Raw genomic sequence first — 17,386 nt, forward strand, 5'->3', positions numbered from 1 at the left:
CTATCTGGTAGGTCTTTGGCAAGATTTGATTTCAGCTGAAGTAAAGTCTCTAGGTCAACAAGATAAAATACATGTCAGACTAAGCTGTTAATACTGGGTTGTGTTTTCAAGGCCCAGCCCTATCAGTATCAGGACTGTTAGGTCCTTATGCACATCACACAACTATTTGGACTGTATTCGATGCACTTCCATAAAGCGTGCAGCTTATTTGCTATAGCATGCGATCTCATTCCCATTTGGGGGCCCTCGTACCCTAGGTACAGCTCATGACCTGCTGCCCCGCTGCTTTTTGGTATTCAGGAGCAGGAGGGTAGCTGTGGCACTAGCTACAACTGAGACATGCATGGGATGGAATGCTGGCATGAAAAGAGCCTTTTAGAAAGTGTTTTCTGTAACTGAAATCCTACAAGAGAGCTTCTCCACTTCATGTCCCCCTGATCATGTTTCTCAGGAGGAGTTTCCTGCCAGAAAGCCAAAAGAGTTGCAGTCAGTGATTACAGGAGAAAAACAACTGTACTTTTTAAGTGGTGGTACACATGGTTTTTCCTGATTTGAGATGCTAACTTCATCTGGAAATTCTTTTGAGATCCATGAAAGCAAAAAGTAGCATAGGATCCTTTTATGCTCTATGAAAGGGCAGTTGCTGAGAAAATAACTTTGGGCAAACCACTAGCTGGTCAAGAACGTCTACATTCAGTTCAATATGGTTTGTGTTAATACACAAGAACTATAAAACAAAGAAAGTATTTTATTAAGTTGCATTTTTTACTTTGGACTTTGCTCTTACATTTTATATTGTTACTGTAATCCTGGCTAAAAATGCTGCCTTATATGGTATTGCTGCATTTCACTTACTGAAGATTGGGTTACTTTACTGACATCAAACTGAATTATGGGTATTTTCTAGTTATCTGTTTCAAATCATAGTGGTCTGAGACTTGACATTTGGGATTGTCATAATAATACTTCTCAGGTGCAGAAATGCATTCTTTTTTTTAAGATCACTTCAGCAAGACTCATTTCTACTGTACCACTATACACTATTTCACTATACCACTACATTAATTTTCCAATACTGGTATTGACAAGCTATGACTGAAACAGCCTTCAGTATGTCAATGCTGTTCTGTAATGCAATAACCTCTGTAGATTTGAGAAACTCTGTAGGCTCTATTACATCCTCCTGTAAGACGAATGTAATCTTAGCAATGCAGAACAAACCAGTCATATGTCCAAATCTTCCCTAACACCTTCTGCAATCAGTGGAAAGACTGCTGTTTCTTTTCATAAGCTTGTAGTCCAAAGCTCCTGGGAACATTATTGTCCTCGATATTTCTTTGGCAGGTTTTGTTTGGGCTGAAAAAATCAGAAGAGTGGAAGTATGATTTAATCTGCCCCTTTTCACATCCTTGGGATGTTACTGCATGTATTCCTCTAGGTTATTTGCCATGCTGTGGCAGGCACACATGCTGTGTGTGCAGGGTACTCATATAAACATGGCATTTGTTGGTGTAATGGCACAAGAATTTGTAACTTTGTGCTGCTCAGAAGATGGGAAGCCATTTCAGCACAGATCTTCAAAGGAGGCCTTATAATGGGGCTGCAAAGCAATGTGCTCATTTCTGTTTCTATTAGGAAACCACCGGCTCAACTTGACTTTACTGTCAGCATCAAAAATCTGCTGAAGCAGATGAGACACACAACTATGTAACGTTGTTTACTTCAGTTTAGATTCTTTCACAGTTTATTATTTCTTTGACTGGCTCTCCAGCTTCATGTTCCAGCCTAACTGCATATTTAACATTCAGATCCTACTGTTTGTGCTCAGGAGACTGCAGATATTTAAACCGTTGCATCTGGATGTAGCAGAGGTTCCAGAACCATTGATTATCTTCCATCTTTTATTTGTGCTTCAGTATCAGAGCAATGCTGAGTAACATAAGAGAGTGAGTTTTATTCTCTCCCTTTGCTCTGCAGAAAAGGACTGCCAGTGAACTCATGCAAATGGGATTGGGAAATTAAAAAAAAAAAAAAGAAAAGCTTATATCATATGCAGTGGTGAGCAGCCATACCATCAGAGAATTTTAGAAGTCTCTAAAGACTGTCGTGGCACACATCTTGCAGGCTTTAGAGGTAAAAAAGAAAGTCCTAGCTTTCATTTCAGAAACAGCCTCAAAGTTAAATTTGGTTCCTGCCAGGCTGACTTCTGATAAACTGGAGCAGGGCTTTGAAAGTCACACAGTCCCTTGTATGCTATATGGCAAATAGCCACAAAAATTATTGCTGTTGCAGGAAACAAAACCTCCCCTTCCACTGCTTTTGCAAAACAATGAGGAGGCATAAAGAATGGTAGCAGCTAGAGTGGCCTGCTAGGTTATAGGATGGGTGGGGTTTGAAAAAGGTTCCCCTTGCCAAGATTCAGGAGAAATTCCCATTAATTCTGATGGCTTTCAGCTGGAAGTACTGATTTTGCCTCCTGTACTATTTGTTGCAGCTGTTTCTGCAGAGAATGCAAAAGAAAATGGTGGGAAAAATAAAGTGGGTTTGGGGGAGGTCTGAATTCTTCCTTTTTAAGATTTCACAGGAAAAAGTAGATCTGTCTTGGGGCTCGATTATCTGTGCACTTCACTGTTTTGTCAGTTTCTGCGAGTTCCTTTGTTCCTTTGCACAGTAGTTCAGAAAGAAAATATCAGATCCACACTAATTGCACTTCCTCTGACACCAGCAATAAGAATTTTTTTCCAACATCTCCCTGAAATCTTATCAGGTCTTACCTGAATGAAATAAAATTAGTTTAATTCTTTTGCTATATCTTTTACTTTAGCTATGTCACTGTGATGATTCAAAGGACGCACTTTTTATTTATTTCAAGGGTCATTTACACCTCTTTAGCAAAGAAATTGCAGTGTGATAAAAACGTATCTTCCATCACATGGTGTAAATGTGAGCAGGATTCAGCCCCAGAGAATCTTCATGAACTAATAAAATAAAAATTCACATAATAACAAAACTGTTTCTGGACATAATACTAAGGTATTTGTATATTTCTCTAGCATTGCATAGTCTCTGAAGACTTTCACAATATCATACAACATAATACTATACAAGACATCAGCTTAAAAACAACTGTTTTATTTCCTTGCAAAAATCTCCCAGTATTATATCAGTTAAATTGCCTTCCTTTTGTTTATCTCACCAATTTGCTTATTGGCTTTCCGATTCCTTTTTTTTTTTTTCCCATTGGCTTTCATTTCAGTGAAAAGATTTGTTAAAAAGTGAAAGGACTATTTAAGATCTAAGTGAAAAGCTGAGTTAAAAATAATTGTCCCTTATCAAATAAATATTCATTCAGCAAAAAACTTTAACAGAGGAACAGCTTCAGTGAGACCTACATTCTTAAGTTATGCTTAAAGCTAAACATAGACTTGTGGGGTTTTTTGCAGAACAGGTCTGAACACAAGTATATTTTAAGGCACTTTTTTGAATCGTTGTCTTAAATACATGCCTAAATCCTATTTACTTCACTGAGATTCAAGCATATTGCTTTATGTGTACACTTAAGCACCTTATCAGGATTATTCTCTGAACTAAGGCAGAATAGACATGGGAATGTTTTGAACTTTTCAGAAAAGAAGTTAGTGAAATAAAAAGGAATTCTACAGCCATTCTATCCTAGCTGGTTATGTAGCCTAGGGTGTATTAAAAAATAGAGTTATAAAAAGTAATGTTGGAAGATGAATTTGATCTGTAATAAGAACTTTGGCCTAGGGCCCATTTTATTTTACAGAGATACACTTAGGAAGGTGTCAGGAACTGCCATGATGAACATCCTACTGAATGACAGATTTACATGAAATCTGGCTTTGAGAATAGCCATCATCCAGTCCAGCAACAGCCCTTTCCCGGCAACAAAAGGAAATTAACTCCTCAGAGTCCCTCCCATTCTGTAGCTATGGAGAAAGAAATCCTTTTTATTTAAAAGCCTGTTTGTTTTTTAATATTCAACAGATGACAGGGATGGATAGATTCCTACTGACTTCAGTCATTACTGGCTTAATATCGTGAGCCTACTAAAGAGTCAGTAGTCAAATACTCCCACATTTTTAAATCCAGGAGCACCCACATGGGACTGCTACTAGCCTCGGGGTATTTATGTCAACAGAACAGGATTTTCCAACCAAAATATTGCAAAGATCAGTTGCCAAGATTTGGATGGTTCTTGATTCCTTGAGACACTGCTGTTAAAAATGTTACAAATACATATGCTTGTATATGTGCATGCATATATATGGCGCATGCAAGAGAGAGAGGTGTATATATATAATATATAGAAAGACTTTCAGGTTCCATTTTGTGTCACAAAATTATTTCTAAGCATCTTGAATGGATATAGGAGACCTCAAGCAATAGCAGGATTCAATGTTTCGAGTTTTGTTCAAGTGCTGCTTACAGGAAATCTGAATTAAAATATGCTTTTAAAATGTTCTCAGAGCTAGTCCCTTATAAGGATTTTTCTCAAGGCTCTGATGATACATATTCTGTATGAGTTTCTACTGCAAAATAGTAGGATAAAACAGTGTATCAAGCTTCAGAATGGACCAGTCAAGTTCAGAAAATGAACAGAATGGCATCTTATTCTAATGTAATTGCTCCCTGTAAGTATTCAGACAGCAAAATCTGACTCAGTGGCAAGTAGCTTGAAGAAAGACTATTTTGGCTTGATATGCCAAACCCCAAGAGTTTAAGAGGTTAGAATAATAACTAATAATATTTGATACTACTGGAAACATTTGTCTGTGTGTAAGCAGTGCAGTTCTCCAGCCTGTAGTTGGGATCAGACTGCAGGACAGAGAAATTTCTGTGCAGATGGATCTGCTAGTTAGAGAGGCAGAATCCTAAACTCAGGACTCGTAACTATTCTGCCAGTTCCAGAAGCAGACCCTTGAGGGTTCTCCACTCACATTCCACCATCCACAACAGGAAACCTTGTACTGTAGTAATATTAATACTTCATATAAGTGTTCATATGTTTTAAAGCATTTCTGTTCACCTATATATTCCCCTGGCAACTTTAAAGCGAGTATACCATAGGCATTTATGTAACATATCATACCCACATTGTTGTCCTTGAACAAGGATCATAGCTTTGAAATGGTGTGCTTCTGTTCCATTTTACACAGTCTGACTGGAATTTCCTTTCTAAGCAAACACTCCAAAGCATGTTTTATTACACTTCTTTTAAAACATTTCAAATTTAAATGACAACAAAAAGAAAACATTTATTGCTCTAATACATAATAGCAAGTGGATATTATTATTTTTGTAAAGTATTTTAAAAACCTTGAGAACTAAAATATTGTTTGATGATTACAGAGACTTTAGTATGTGATTATACAGTGTTTTAATCTATATTCATTTTATACACAAAGTTCATGAAACACTAAGCAGCAAACTCTGCTATGTATATGTGTATTAGGTGCAATTATCAGCCTTATCCAGAAGATGCTGAGTACCCTCAACACATTGACTCCAGTCAGTGTTAGAAGACGGTCAGCAGCTTCTAGGATGGGGCCCAAATGATGCACTATGTATGTGATAGCAATGACAATATTTTAATGGATATTTTCGTATGGAATCACTAACAAAATATATTTTAATGGTCATTGATAAGCACCAGCTCACAACACTGCATGTGGCTGCATCACTTACACATTACATTTCCTGACACACTGCATGTACAATACATCTAGAATTCTCAGCACAGAGAGAACTGAGAGAGTTTTTACGTAACACTTACAAATTACCACAGGGAAAATGTAGGTTTTAGTAGCATTTTCAACAGTGAAGTTGCAACATTATTTTAGTGACTATGTTCCTTATGCAAAGGAAAAATAAAAAGTAGTCAGTGACATACTTCCTGAAAATTTAATACTGGCTTTCAGGTGTTAACAATCTAAAGTGCTTTCACGTTTCATACATTTTTAAAAATTTTCATTTTATACAAAAAATCAAAATATTTATAAATTTATTCTATACACTCGTGAATGTACAATTTAGTCTATTCCTGTTTCCTCACCCAAAAAATTGGCATTGCCATCTCCCAAATCTCTCTTTTGAAACCAAGTCTGTGAGTTTGTTCCTTGAATATAAGTATCCAGAAAATAGCAAATTCCAGGGATATCACTGGGAAAATTTGGTGGAAGCTCTTCTCTTGAGCGAGGTGTGAACACAAAACCTGGATATTCCTTTAACAACCTGGAACAAAAATGAATCATCTTGATTAATAATGAATCAGTCACTAATTGTTACTACAAGTGCAGACATTTAATAATTCTTCATGTGTGGCAGGGCAGAATGTAGCAGGGCAGAATCTAATCTAATATTTGTATGTTACTTAATGAAAATTAAAAAAAAGTACTGTTTATTTGGTAACCTTGATAACCTATCAATTTCTGCACCAGCACAAATAGGAGTATTGCCTCTCTTTTTTTGTCTTGTCAATGTTTTGCCTGTAGGTGCTATGTTTGTTGTAAATATTTTCAAAAATTATTTAGTACTGAAAGCTAGCTCAGATTTGCACATGAAACTGACACCATAATTAATGTTTCAGCTAATGAAATACTGAAAAGCTTATTAACTAAACTATTGAGATCCTCTTACCAATTCTAATAATTTTGCTTTTTCACATGTGTCCACTTAACCCAGTGGTCTTCTATATCTGAAACACAGATTGCTGAGCTGTAGGGATAAATACTGATGACTGGTATCTAAGCTTCCAAATAATTATTGCAATGTACAGGAGTTGTGCAAGGTGCCATAATGTTATCAATTTGAGTTTAGAATTGGTGTACAAACCAAAAAGAAAAAAAACACTAAACAAAAAGGAGGTTAACACGTCATTCACTCAGGGAGAAAACCAAACATACCACATACCACAATAGTTTACCCTTGAACCAAATTGCCTATTTTCTAGGCACTCAGAGAATTAATTCTCTTTTTTTTTCAACAGTATACTAATTTCAGATATTCTCTTGAGATGAATGCCCAGCCATGCAGAAACCTACTTATGCCACAAGTTATAGGCAAGTCTTGTGTGGATGAAGTGTCTAATGGTTTTATGAAAAGACTGTAGTCAGTACCATTCAAAATTATTTTCAATATGAATATGGAAAAAAAAATCACAGTTGGCCAGCACTGTTCTTTTGACATACATAAGCACTGGCGATGCTAATGCTATCTCTGTATTTGTTTAGAGTGAATAATCAAAAAGGTTACTTACTGTGTGCCCTGATACCTGTGATACCTGTGCTACTTTTATCTAAATCACCTATATGAGATAATCTAAAGCTTGGCACCCTCTAAGTCACATAGCACATGCTGCAGGGGATGTCAGGATCTGTCTGACATTGGACACAGAACCTTGCCACAAGGCATTATCAGATACATGGCAGTGGGTACAAGCTGAGTAGGAACAACTGACTGTCCAGGCTACAGTGAGGGGAGCAGAGCTTCCTTAAAAGGAAAAAAATAATTTATATCCATATTTCTGGTTATTCTACTCAGCCAGCCATATAACTTTCTACTAGTAGATTCACTCTCTACAGTTCATCCTTATAAAACTTTTGGCCACTCTGGAAGAAGCAATAGTGTCTATCAGCTCAGTGGCATAAAATTCAGACCTGGACCTGGAGTTCAGATGTAGACTGTTGTTACCATCATATTCAAAACAGTTTCCTCTTATTTTGTCTGGCACCTATAAGACACTACTACTTGTCCATGAACATGTTGCAATGTGATTTTTAAGTACAGTTAAACAGATAATACAAAGAGGGTATTAGGTTTGGAGGACAAAGGAAAGATGCTGTATTTCATCATGGGAGAGCCTGCTAGCTGTCTGCATAATCATGTAGTACACATTACTAAAAATGTCTGATCTGAGTGGATAAATAGTACAGCCCAAGTTTCATACTAAAAGGTTTAAACTGAGTTGGGAACAAGACCTGTATAAACTAAACAGTGGTGTGGTTGATTCATTGCAACCTATTCATTCATCTTCTCTAACCAAAAGAGAATGAAGATGTGTAGGGTGGTGTTTAAGAATTCTTCAGTTAGTTTGTTATTTTCAAGGGCACCTGCAGCCAGTTTGGCATCCAGTTCACCTTGAAAGCCACATAGCTTAAAGAGGAGCCAACTATATGAGAGAAGAAAAAAAGCTGCAGGGTAAGAAGCAAAATTGGGCCAGACAGTCCATTTATTTTGAATGTAACAGCTGAAAAATAAATACCAGGTGTTCTGTTTCACCCTTTTTCTTGTTGCTGCTGATTGTATTCTGACTAAAAATAACCATGGTGCATTCACGAGCAGTCAGATAAAAAGAGAAAAAGGAAGATAACCAGCAGTACTTCAGAGGGGGGAAAAAAAAAAGAACAGGTAGATAATGAACTATTACAGTAACTACTTCAGGTGGACATTTTACAGATATGAAGCACTGTACCTGTAAGTTGTTGGGCTGACATTTATTTTTCTAGGTATACTGCAAGATTCAAACTTATTGGCAAGAGTTACATTATTTCCAAAAAGGCAATAACGAGGCATTTTAACCCCAACAACTCCAGCAAAGACAGATCCAGAATGAAGGCCAATACGCATCTTTAAATAAAAGACAGACAACAGCATTATTAGGTAAAATAAAATGGTTAAAATCAGTTTTATAAATTCATCCTCTATTTAAAAAAAAACCAACAATGAGCTACGAATACAAATTGAGTTAGTACAGTCTCCTTAAAATGTCTGTATTTTCATCATCACTGCTCGTGGAGAGGAACCTAGCTGAAGTTTACCTTGCTTTGCATTTATAGTAAGTAATCCTTCATCTGATATGACTGTGATAATGCTGGTCTCTGTGGCAGTAAAAAAATTGAAAAACGTCAGCAGGAGTTACTGTGACACTTGGATACTTTCCTGGGAGGAATTACATGACACAATGTTGTTAGACTGGTGACAGTTAATGAATAGTACTTGCTTTGCTGTTAAGGTCAGAAGACAAGTCTTAGGGAATAGCAAAGACAACATGTATATGCTATAGTTCCAACTGAACTCTGTTGACAAGGTCACACATAAAGTAAATCCCAATCCTAGAGTAAGAATTTTGATAATTAATCAAATTATACAACAGTTGAAACATTTTGATATCTCTTCTTTGTAACTCATACTCAGATTTTTGAGTTTTGCTTAGCTGGTGATGCTTTCTGTGTTCCTTTTTTTTTTCTTTTTCTTATGTGCATTATACATATATAGGCATGTTTTCTTCAGAATAGCATTCTGACACAATAATGGCATGATGTTGGGAAGCTTGTGTATCTACTATGTGTGCTACTCTTTACATATCAAGAGAATATCATATCATTATGAAGAAGTCACAATTTCTAATTTTGAGTGGAAAAGCACAAAAGCCTGCAACAAAAGCAAAATCCACCCACGCAGCCAAGATAGCTGAAATACGTGTATCGATATACAAGTCTGATTTAAAGTAAGCGGTTTGCTGTCACGCCTTTTGCTTTGGCAGTTAATATATAAAATGACAGTACCCTGTGTGACATTTTTGTTGCTTTGCAAAACAGCCAATGATTTCATGAAGCATTTTGTTAAAATAGATGCATGGTTTCATTAAAAATAGAAAGATACACTTTTCTTCTGAGAAGTTTCTAGTAGGTACTTCTACAATTTTTTTCTCCCTATTTTAAAATTACTTTTAAAAATGTAATAGCATTCCTCATTCAAAATTATAGAGGTAGCATTTGCGTGGAAATTATAAACATGTTATAACATTGTCAAGATGTTTCCAGATTTTTTAAGCATAATTTAATTTGATATTGTGAAATACAAAAAGAACAACATTTATTTATAATATAATGCTGCTGTTCTCAGTGATAAATGTGGAGCATGCAATTCTGTTAATAACCATTTTCTTTAAATATTCCTTAACCTAAAATCAAAGAAGCCTGAAGTTTTCTAAAGGCACAAATGAAGAGATAAATGTTAAAAATGAGCAAATGAAAGACATAATGAACTGAGACACCTGTATTAAAAATAACAGGACCCCATCCCAGAACATTTGAACTTAGTACAAAGTCCACATTTGTCATGCACACAGGCCTTTCTTTTTTTCTCAGTGAGAGGTAAACCTACATTAAAAGTTCAGTACGTGTGTAAGTCCTCATTGAAAGGAAGCCATAAATATAACTACCACTGAATCTAACATTTGCTTTGACAGCATTAACACCATTATCTTATGGTAGTGGTTCAGTATCTGACTGTAAAACAAGAACAGCAACAGAATCCTTTAAATATGCGTGGATTACTGCAATCAGAACATGTCTTTGATGATTCATACTTATACCTGTTACCTCGAAAGACTTAGATGTTCTCATTGGGTCTAATTTTGAGAAAGGATTAGTCTCCTCATTGGGAAACAGTAACAGAATACTCCATGCCACTGAGAAATGTATTGCTACTGAGACAAAAACTGCAGCATGTCAGTGTGCACCTATTGATTTCATTGCATTTAAGTCTTTTGGGTTGATTTTCAGATCTCTGTTTCATCTTTACCTCTCCACAAAACTCTCATTCACAGAACTAAAAACACCAGCTTCTCCAGCCATACACACTCGATTCCCCAACGTGTCTGAGTTAAAGCAATGATGTGAAATTTCCTTGAGACAAAAACCCCAAAAGCAACTAAACAAACAAAAATGCCCACTTTAACCATATAAAATACAATAAAATATATGACCTTGATAGGCTCTCCATGGGGAGACACCACCTCATCTGACAGCTCCATCATCTTCAGGGCCATCAATGCTATTTGAACAGCATGTGTTTCACTTTCTTTGTGTAAACCTCCAGCGACACAGTAGGCATCTCCAATAGTCTCAACCTAAAACAGGCATATTCGTTCCTTACTGTTAGACTGTTTGACACATAAAAGAATAGTCTGTGGCTTCAGTAAGAATTGTAGCTACATATTGACTGAGTCTTATTTGTCCTGCTAAATTATTTACGTCCTGGGCAAATCCTGCAGTGTCATTCAAAAGGAAAAATTGCACAACTTGTATTTACTGCTGGGCGTGATGCTAAAATACTTTTCCTTGCTCACCTGCTGTCAGGCACCCATAGCTACATTAAACACTGATTTACTCCAGATTCACAGCACTGTCATTGAAATTGGTTTTTAAAATTAACTCTTAAGTTTTGATGGGTTTCTCTCTTGGCTGCATGAATGGCTGAGTCTGTTGATTTTTTTTTGTTTGTTTTGTGATTTATCTTAGTATGTGTTTCTTATAATGAAGGTTTAGGGCAAAATAATTTTTGGACTTCTATTATCCTCTGTCCCGTTTAGTCTTCATTTCCTTTCCTGCCCCAGAACCCCACAGAAATGCAATAAATTGTGTACCTTGTATACATCTAGCTCTCCACATTGGTAATCAAAGCGAGTATAAAGCTCATTAAGCATGGTGATAACCTGCATAGGTGAGCATTGGGAACAGATGGCAGTGAATCCAACAATGTCAGAGAAAAGCATTGTGACATTATTAAATTTCTTGGCTTGCACAACTTGTCCCTGCCACAGCTGCTGAGCAACTTCTCCAGGAAAAATTGAAAACAGAAGATCTACGGTCTTCTTCTTTTCTTCTTCAAGTGCTTGATGGGCCTGCTCAAGGGTTGCTTTTAGCTTTCCTAACCTCTTCTTCAGTCCATCCTGAGCTCTGGCCTGCTCTCCTATCAGAACAACATCTCTCAATGCATTGTGAATGGGAATATCTGAGAGGTACAATCCACGTCCTGTAAAATCTTCTAGTCTATCCACACAAGGAGATCCCAAGAATAGGATGGCACTGGATTCAAAAATATAGATCATTTGGCCTTTAAGATCCATTACCTGAAACAGTTAAAGAAATAAGAATTCATACAAAACATGCATGGCAAAGGTTTAGAAGCAAGAAGTTTTAGGGGGAATACATTTTGCTGAAACGTGGGAAAATCAGACTGGTCCATAGTCCTTACCTTTTCATTTAGTTGCTTAAGAGAAAACAGGGGGTGCTAAATCATAGAGCCACCAAATAAGTTCATTTTGCTTCAGCCTTCTGGTACAAAAGTTAGACCACAACTTAAAAGGTAAACACCTAATTATGTTTGAGTATCAGTATCAGTTTTAGCTTAGGAAGGAAAGAAAAACAAAAACAATTTTGTGCATTTTCATCTATTGATAAAATGTTACTGACTATAGTGGCCTATGAATTTCTGCTAATAACTAGTGTTTAGTTCATGCACCACTTTCTTTGTAAGATAAAACAAGAAAATCTGCTTCAATTTTATCGTAGGATGTTCAGTACTCACTGCAATTTAAAATTAAAGGCATAAATGGCAGAACTATCCCATTTTAATGATCTAAAAAAGCAAAAAATTTTGTGTGAAGTGTTTTTATGTCCATTCTGTATTCAGTTGTGTAATGTGCAATGTGCTGCAGAGCTCCATTTAACATTGCTTTGAAAGACCATTTTTTGAAAAACCTGTTACTTGCTAATAGACATTTGCATATGTAAGTACATGCAAAAGCAAAGCAGAGTCTACTACCCCTTGTAATCATTAAACTGTTGCCTAGTGCAGAAACGGATCTGAGATGAAGTAGCTAATCAGTGCTACATTTTTTCCCACTTTATTAATAACAGGGTGAAACCTTTATTACCGTTCTTCATTTAAGTTCTTGGAGTGTTGAGCCTGAACTGGTAATTCATCCTGGAGTGCCTCAGGTGTATATAAACTGGAATTCAGCTGGGGCTAGTGATGAATAAAGCAGTCATTGAATATTCAATGTTTTTTATTGTCCCAGGTCATTTGCCACAGACCCAGCTTCAGCAAAGATAGTAAGTAATCCCATAGGCTGAAACTAAGTGGGAGCTTTGGCGACTGCATCTGATGAAAACATCAGAATATCAATGATACCAAAATACCAAAGATACCAAAGGCTGAATGAGCACAGGAAATGTCTACTTCTTTCCCCAAATCCTCCAGCTGTTGTTTCCAGATGACTGAGGGGCACTTTCGTAAAGCTTTCCCTGCCACTGTCTTTGTGTTGGAGATGCCCTTATTCCCAGCAGCATGGCATGCCATTGGCTTTATCTCAATTTACTGAGTTTATCTCAATATTTCAAACTTTTTTTTTTAATAAAATCAAGTTAACAGACAGATTTTACTTGTGTAAAAGTCCTAAAGCAGACTTTTGACTGAATACTGGCTTCAGAATCTGAATTACATCAGAGTGCTGTCAATAAATCATTATTATTCAGTTGTATTAGATGTTGCAAGGTAGACAATGCAAAGTGCACCATGTTTTGTGGCTGTTTTAACTCTATCTGAAGTAAACAAATTCCTCACAGAAGTAATGGTTATAAAAAGTCTCTTACCATGGATGATTTCATATCAGTATTATCCCATCTTCTGACTCGTACAGTAAACTGCATATTTAGCATTGTCATTATTCCACTAAAAGTGCAGCTTACTTTGGGGGTAAGAATTTCAAAATACTCTTCAAAATTGGACTTAGCTTGAAATTCTCTCCTGGTCAAAAGTCTTCTTATCCCATTTCCAATTTGAAGAACTGACATATCCTTGTCAAACATAAAATGAAATGGGAAAGTCTTACAGAACACAGAGGCAGGAATCACAAGTGAAGACTGTGGTTTACATGGAGATAAGGAAGGTTTTGCACTTTTGACTTTTATAGAGTACAGCAAATAAGGCTGATTAGCAAACTCAGTGCAGTCATTATGGAAACAAGGAGGCATGAGCATCACTTCCACCTCAGTTTCATACAAAATGTGAGCTGCTGCTTTAATAATACCAGACAGAATAAGACTTGTGATTTTCTTAGGAAAGAAATAATACACATTTAAGAAGTCCTGATCTTTCTCCAGGCATAATATGGAGGCATCTTCAAGTCTGTCCTTTTTTCCTCCTTCTTGGCTGTGGCCACTTTGCTTCAGCAGAGTAGTGAAACTGTTCAAGAAGTCCTTAAGGGTTCCTCCAATAACCCCTAATATGTGCTCATCCTCTTCATAGCATATTTTGAATAGCTCTTCACCAAGAGACTCCTGTAGAGACTCCACGGGAACACCTGCATGGAACCACGTTTTAGTTAGAACTGCACTCATCACGCTGAATCTCAGGCTAACCTCCACTTTTTTTCATGCTAGACCAAATCAAATTAGCAATATTCTTCCCTGATGCAGCACTGACACCTGAGGGCCCTCTCATTTAGTAGTCCTACTGTAACCAAAGACATACTTGTGTTGCCTGGAAAACATAGAGACAACAGGTTGTAGTTTGGAAAGATCCAAGACTCGGTGTTCTTTGTAGAGATGTAGACAGAATGAATGCACATTTTGGCACAGGATTTAACCCAATCCCCTTAGCCTGATATAAAGAAATAAAATAAGAATTAAAAAACTTAAAATAAGAATAAAAAGTAAGAATAAAATAGGATCTGTGCACACATGCAGATACAGGTAATATGCATGATCCAATAAACTAAATGATCCTAGGAGTATTCCAGGACATGAAGGCCAACTGGCACAAAACAGCTCACATCTTTGCTAGTAAATTTGTTTTAACAGGATAGCTGCATGCAGACTGACTGTTGGGAATGTTCCAACTCCCCAACTGTTACTGGGAATAATTTGGAAAAGTGTTATCTGTCACAGGCCAACTGTGTGCCAGGACCAGCTTAACAGTTTAAGTGTATAGAAGACCACGTTTCAGTTCCTGAAAATGTTAATTTACTAGTACAGATGTAGCCAGAGAGTTCTGTATTACAAATTACAGCAGTTCTCTTCCGACAGACTACAGTCCTTCAGAAGATTAAAAGGATCAGTTTTTCATGAGTATAAAACTGTAACTTAATGTATGTTACAACTCCCTCTACATGTTGGATTTTAGCGGTGGATGATTCTATGACAGCTCAGGCTTGAGAAACTCATCTCTTTATCTCAAATTTTGACACTCGGAACTGTTAGTTGCAGAGATCACAGTTTAGGCTCTGTGTTGTCAGCATCACTGCAGCCCTTACATGGAGGAAATTATTTCTTAGTCACAAGACTAAATTATATATACATATATTATTTTAGATATATAACTTACATATAACCTATATATTTTTATATATATTTATCTATTATTAAACAAGATTACATTACCTGCTGCATTAGCGTGATCACTGATTACTTTTTCAAAATCTTCTCTATCCCCAGTTTTTCTGTAAAGATCATAAAAATATAAATAAACCCCCTGAAAAATCAAGATAAACATGGTAAAAATAGTAAGTAACAGAAGCTACGTGCCCTGTCTTTAATGTGTACAGACCAAGTTTTGCTGATCAAAGAGGCAGGTTTTCGTTAATTCAAAATAGGGTCATGGTAGGATCTTAGATTATCCTGTGCATCTGTGATAAATTAAAGTTTTAGTGGTCTGAGCTCAGATTACGGATTGAGGCCAAATGCTATAGACTGCATTGATTAAAAACTCTTAGGCTGCACCCGTCCAGGTTTTTGTTTGGTTCAGGTTTTTTGCTTGAAGCCATAACTATATTTCATGACGTATTGTAAAATATTATTGGAATTTATATTCAAGCATTTATTGGAATTACATTACATTAAATTCAAAAGAGGTGAGAAGGTATTTCTGTTTTGAGAGGAAATACCAATAAACAACTATTAACTTCAAAATTACTTGTTCATTGGTAGTAATCCAGATTCTGACACAAGACTGCAGCCCTCTCAGTTCTCTGAGGTCAATAAACGTCAACCTGAATGTCAAACCCAAAATGATGAGAAGGACATGTATCTTAGATTAACCTCCATATAAGCAATAAGCTTTTGATACATGCTTTCTGAATTTTTCCACTTGAAATATCTTAGATATATTTATATGCAAAAGTAATACAGACATCTAGATCTGTTTAACATTTGCATTATTAAATCATTCAGAATAGTGTAACAATTTTTTGTTTCAAACTAATTCTCCAGGAAGCAACACATAATTAAAGATAGGGAAAATATTCCTATCAATAAGCGAGTCAGCAATTGCAGTGCACATCTGACCAGCTGTCTTTGGTTCAGTCAATGCATGTAAAGTGCTTTGAAAATATCAAGTATAATTTAAAAGATACATTGTAATTATCTATTCTTATCAAGGTGAGCAACAGTGTAGTTTCCAACATTATTTTTCTCTTACTTTCGAAAGGAGATTTAAACTGAGGGGCTTATTTTTTTCAGATGTATTCAATACATTGAACCCTCAATGTATAATAAGACACTAAAAAATTCTCACTCCCTACAAGGTTCAAATGAGTAACATTGGATTAGTACTAAGGAGTGCTGAAAATCAGGCTGAGTTCCTCAGAAACAGAAACCAGAAGCCAAGTGAGTCCAGTGAAGGCATGTATGTATCTGTAGCATATGATTGTTCACTGTATCAGAAGCCACATTTTTTTTGTGTAATACTAATTGTTTGCATTTAAAATTCTTTAGAAACAGTGGGCTAGATCCATATACAACCATATCTACCTTTCCATCTATGCCTGAGTACTCTCTGAGTTCCTACAAAACACTTGCTCATTTTAAACAAAGTCCTTGCCTGCCTGTTTCCCTGCACAAATTGCTAAATTTGTCCATTAAGTCAACTTTGTGAGTGATTTAAATATTTGTGAATATTTTAAAATAAACTAAATCATTATTAACTTACATTACATGAAATGTTACACACCAGTTTGACAAGATAATTGAAAACAGATTCCAGAAGTCCGATTCCCAGTCACCACCCCAGTCCGTATGAACTGTCTGCAAAACATTTTTGCTGTGAAGTTAGTTGCAAACCCATTACACATACATACCTGGTTTCTTTTATTCTGTGTTTTGCAAGTGTTCTCTGAAGTGCAAGATTTAGCCTTTCAAACTGGGGAAGAAAAAAAGGTATGATGTTGATTAAAATGTCATTGCTGAAAATTTAATCGTAAGAATAACATTTTTATACAGAGAAGAATTATTCTCTGTCCTTGGGACTAATATCTTTTTTCAAGATGGTATAGTTGTTAGAAACAGCATCTAATTTCTGTGTTTGGGGCTTAGTTTATGTTGATGTCTTCAGCTCCGGTACCACTATAAGTAAGCCCTTTAGCTGATATGTGCCAGTGGTTGTGCATTTTAAATATAGTGATGTGCTTTACCTCCAAGTTGTCAGATGGCAATAAAGACAGTGCTGCTAAGACATGAGTATAACTAACCCAACTTTCTATTACTACACATCCCCCCCCAAAAAAAAAAAACCACCCTAC

General features: G+C 36.3%; 1 protein-coding gene across 1 annotated transcript in view; it reads right to left on the reverse strand.

Moving 5' to 3' along the window:
- Positions 1–5,160: 5,160 nt before the first annotated feature.
- Positions 5,161–17,386, reverse strand: part of GUCY1A1 (guanylate cyclase 1 soluble subunit alpha 1) — a 38,403-nt gene continuing 26,177 nt past the window's right edge. Inside the window, exons 3-9 of the mRNA XM_059817449.1 lie at positions 16,946–17,007; positions 15,252–15,310; positions 13,464–14,173; positions 11,453–11,938; positions 10,793–10,936; positions 8,495–8,649; positions 5,161–6,255 (exon numbers count right to left, since the gene is read on the reverse strand). Coding sequence (XP_059673432.1) covers positions 6,054–6,255; positions 8,495–8,649; positions 10,793–10,936; positions 11,453–11,938; positions 13,464–14,173; positions 15,252–15,310; positions 16,946–17,007 — 1,818 coding nt within the window. The 3' untranslated portion in view covers positions 5,161–6,053. The remainder of the gene's footprint in view (positions 6,256–8,494; positions 8,650–10,792; positions 10,937–11,452; positions 11,939–13,463; positions 14,174–15,251; positions 15,311–16,945; positions 17,008–17,386) is intronic.

This window comes from Gavia stellata, chromosome 5, assembly GCF_030936135.1.
Source record: "Gavia stellata isolate bGavSte3 chromosome 5, bGavSte3.hap2, whole genome shotgun sequence".
NCBI lineage: Eukaryota > Metazoa > Chordata > Aves > Gaviiformes > Gaviidae > Gavia > Gavia stellata.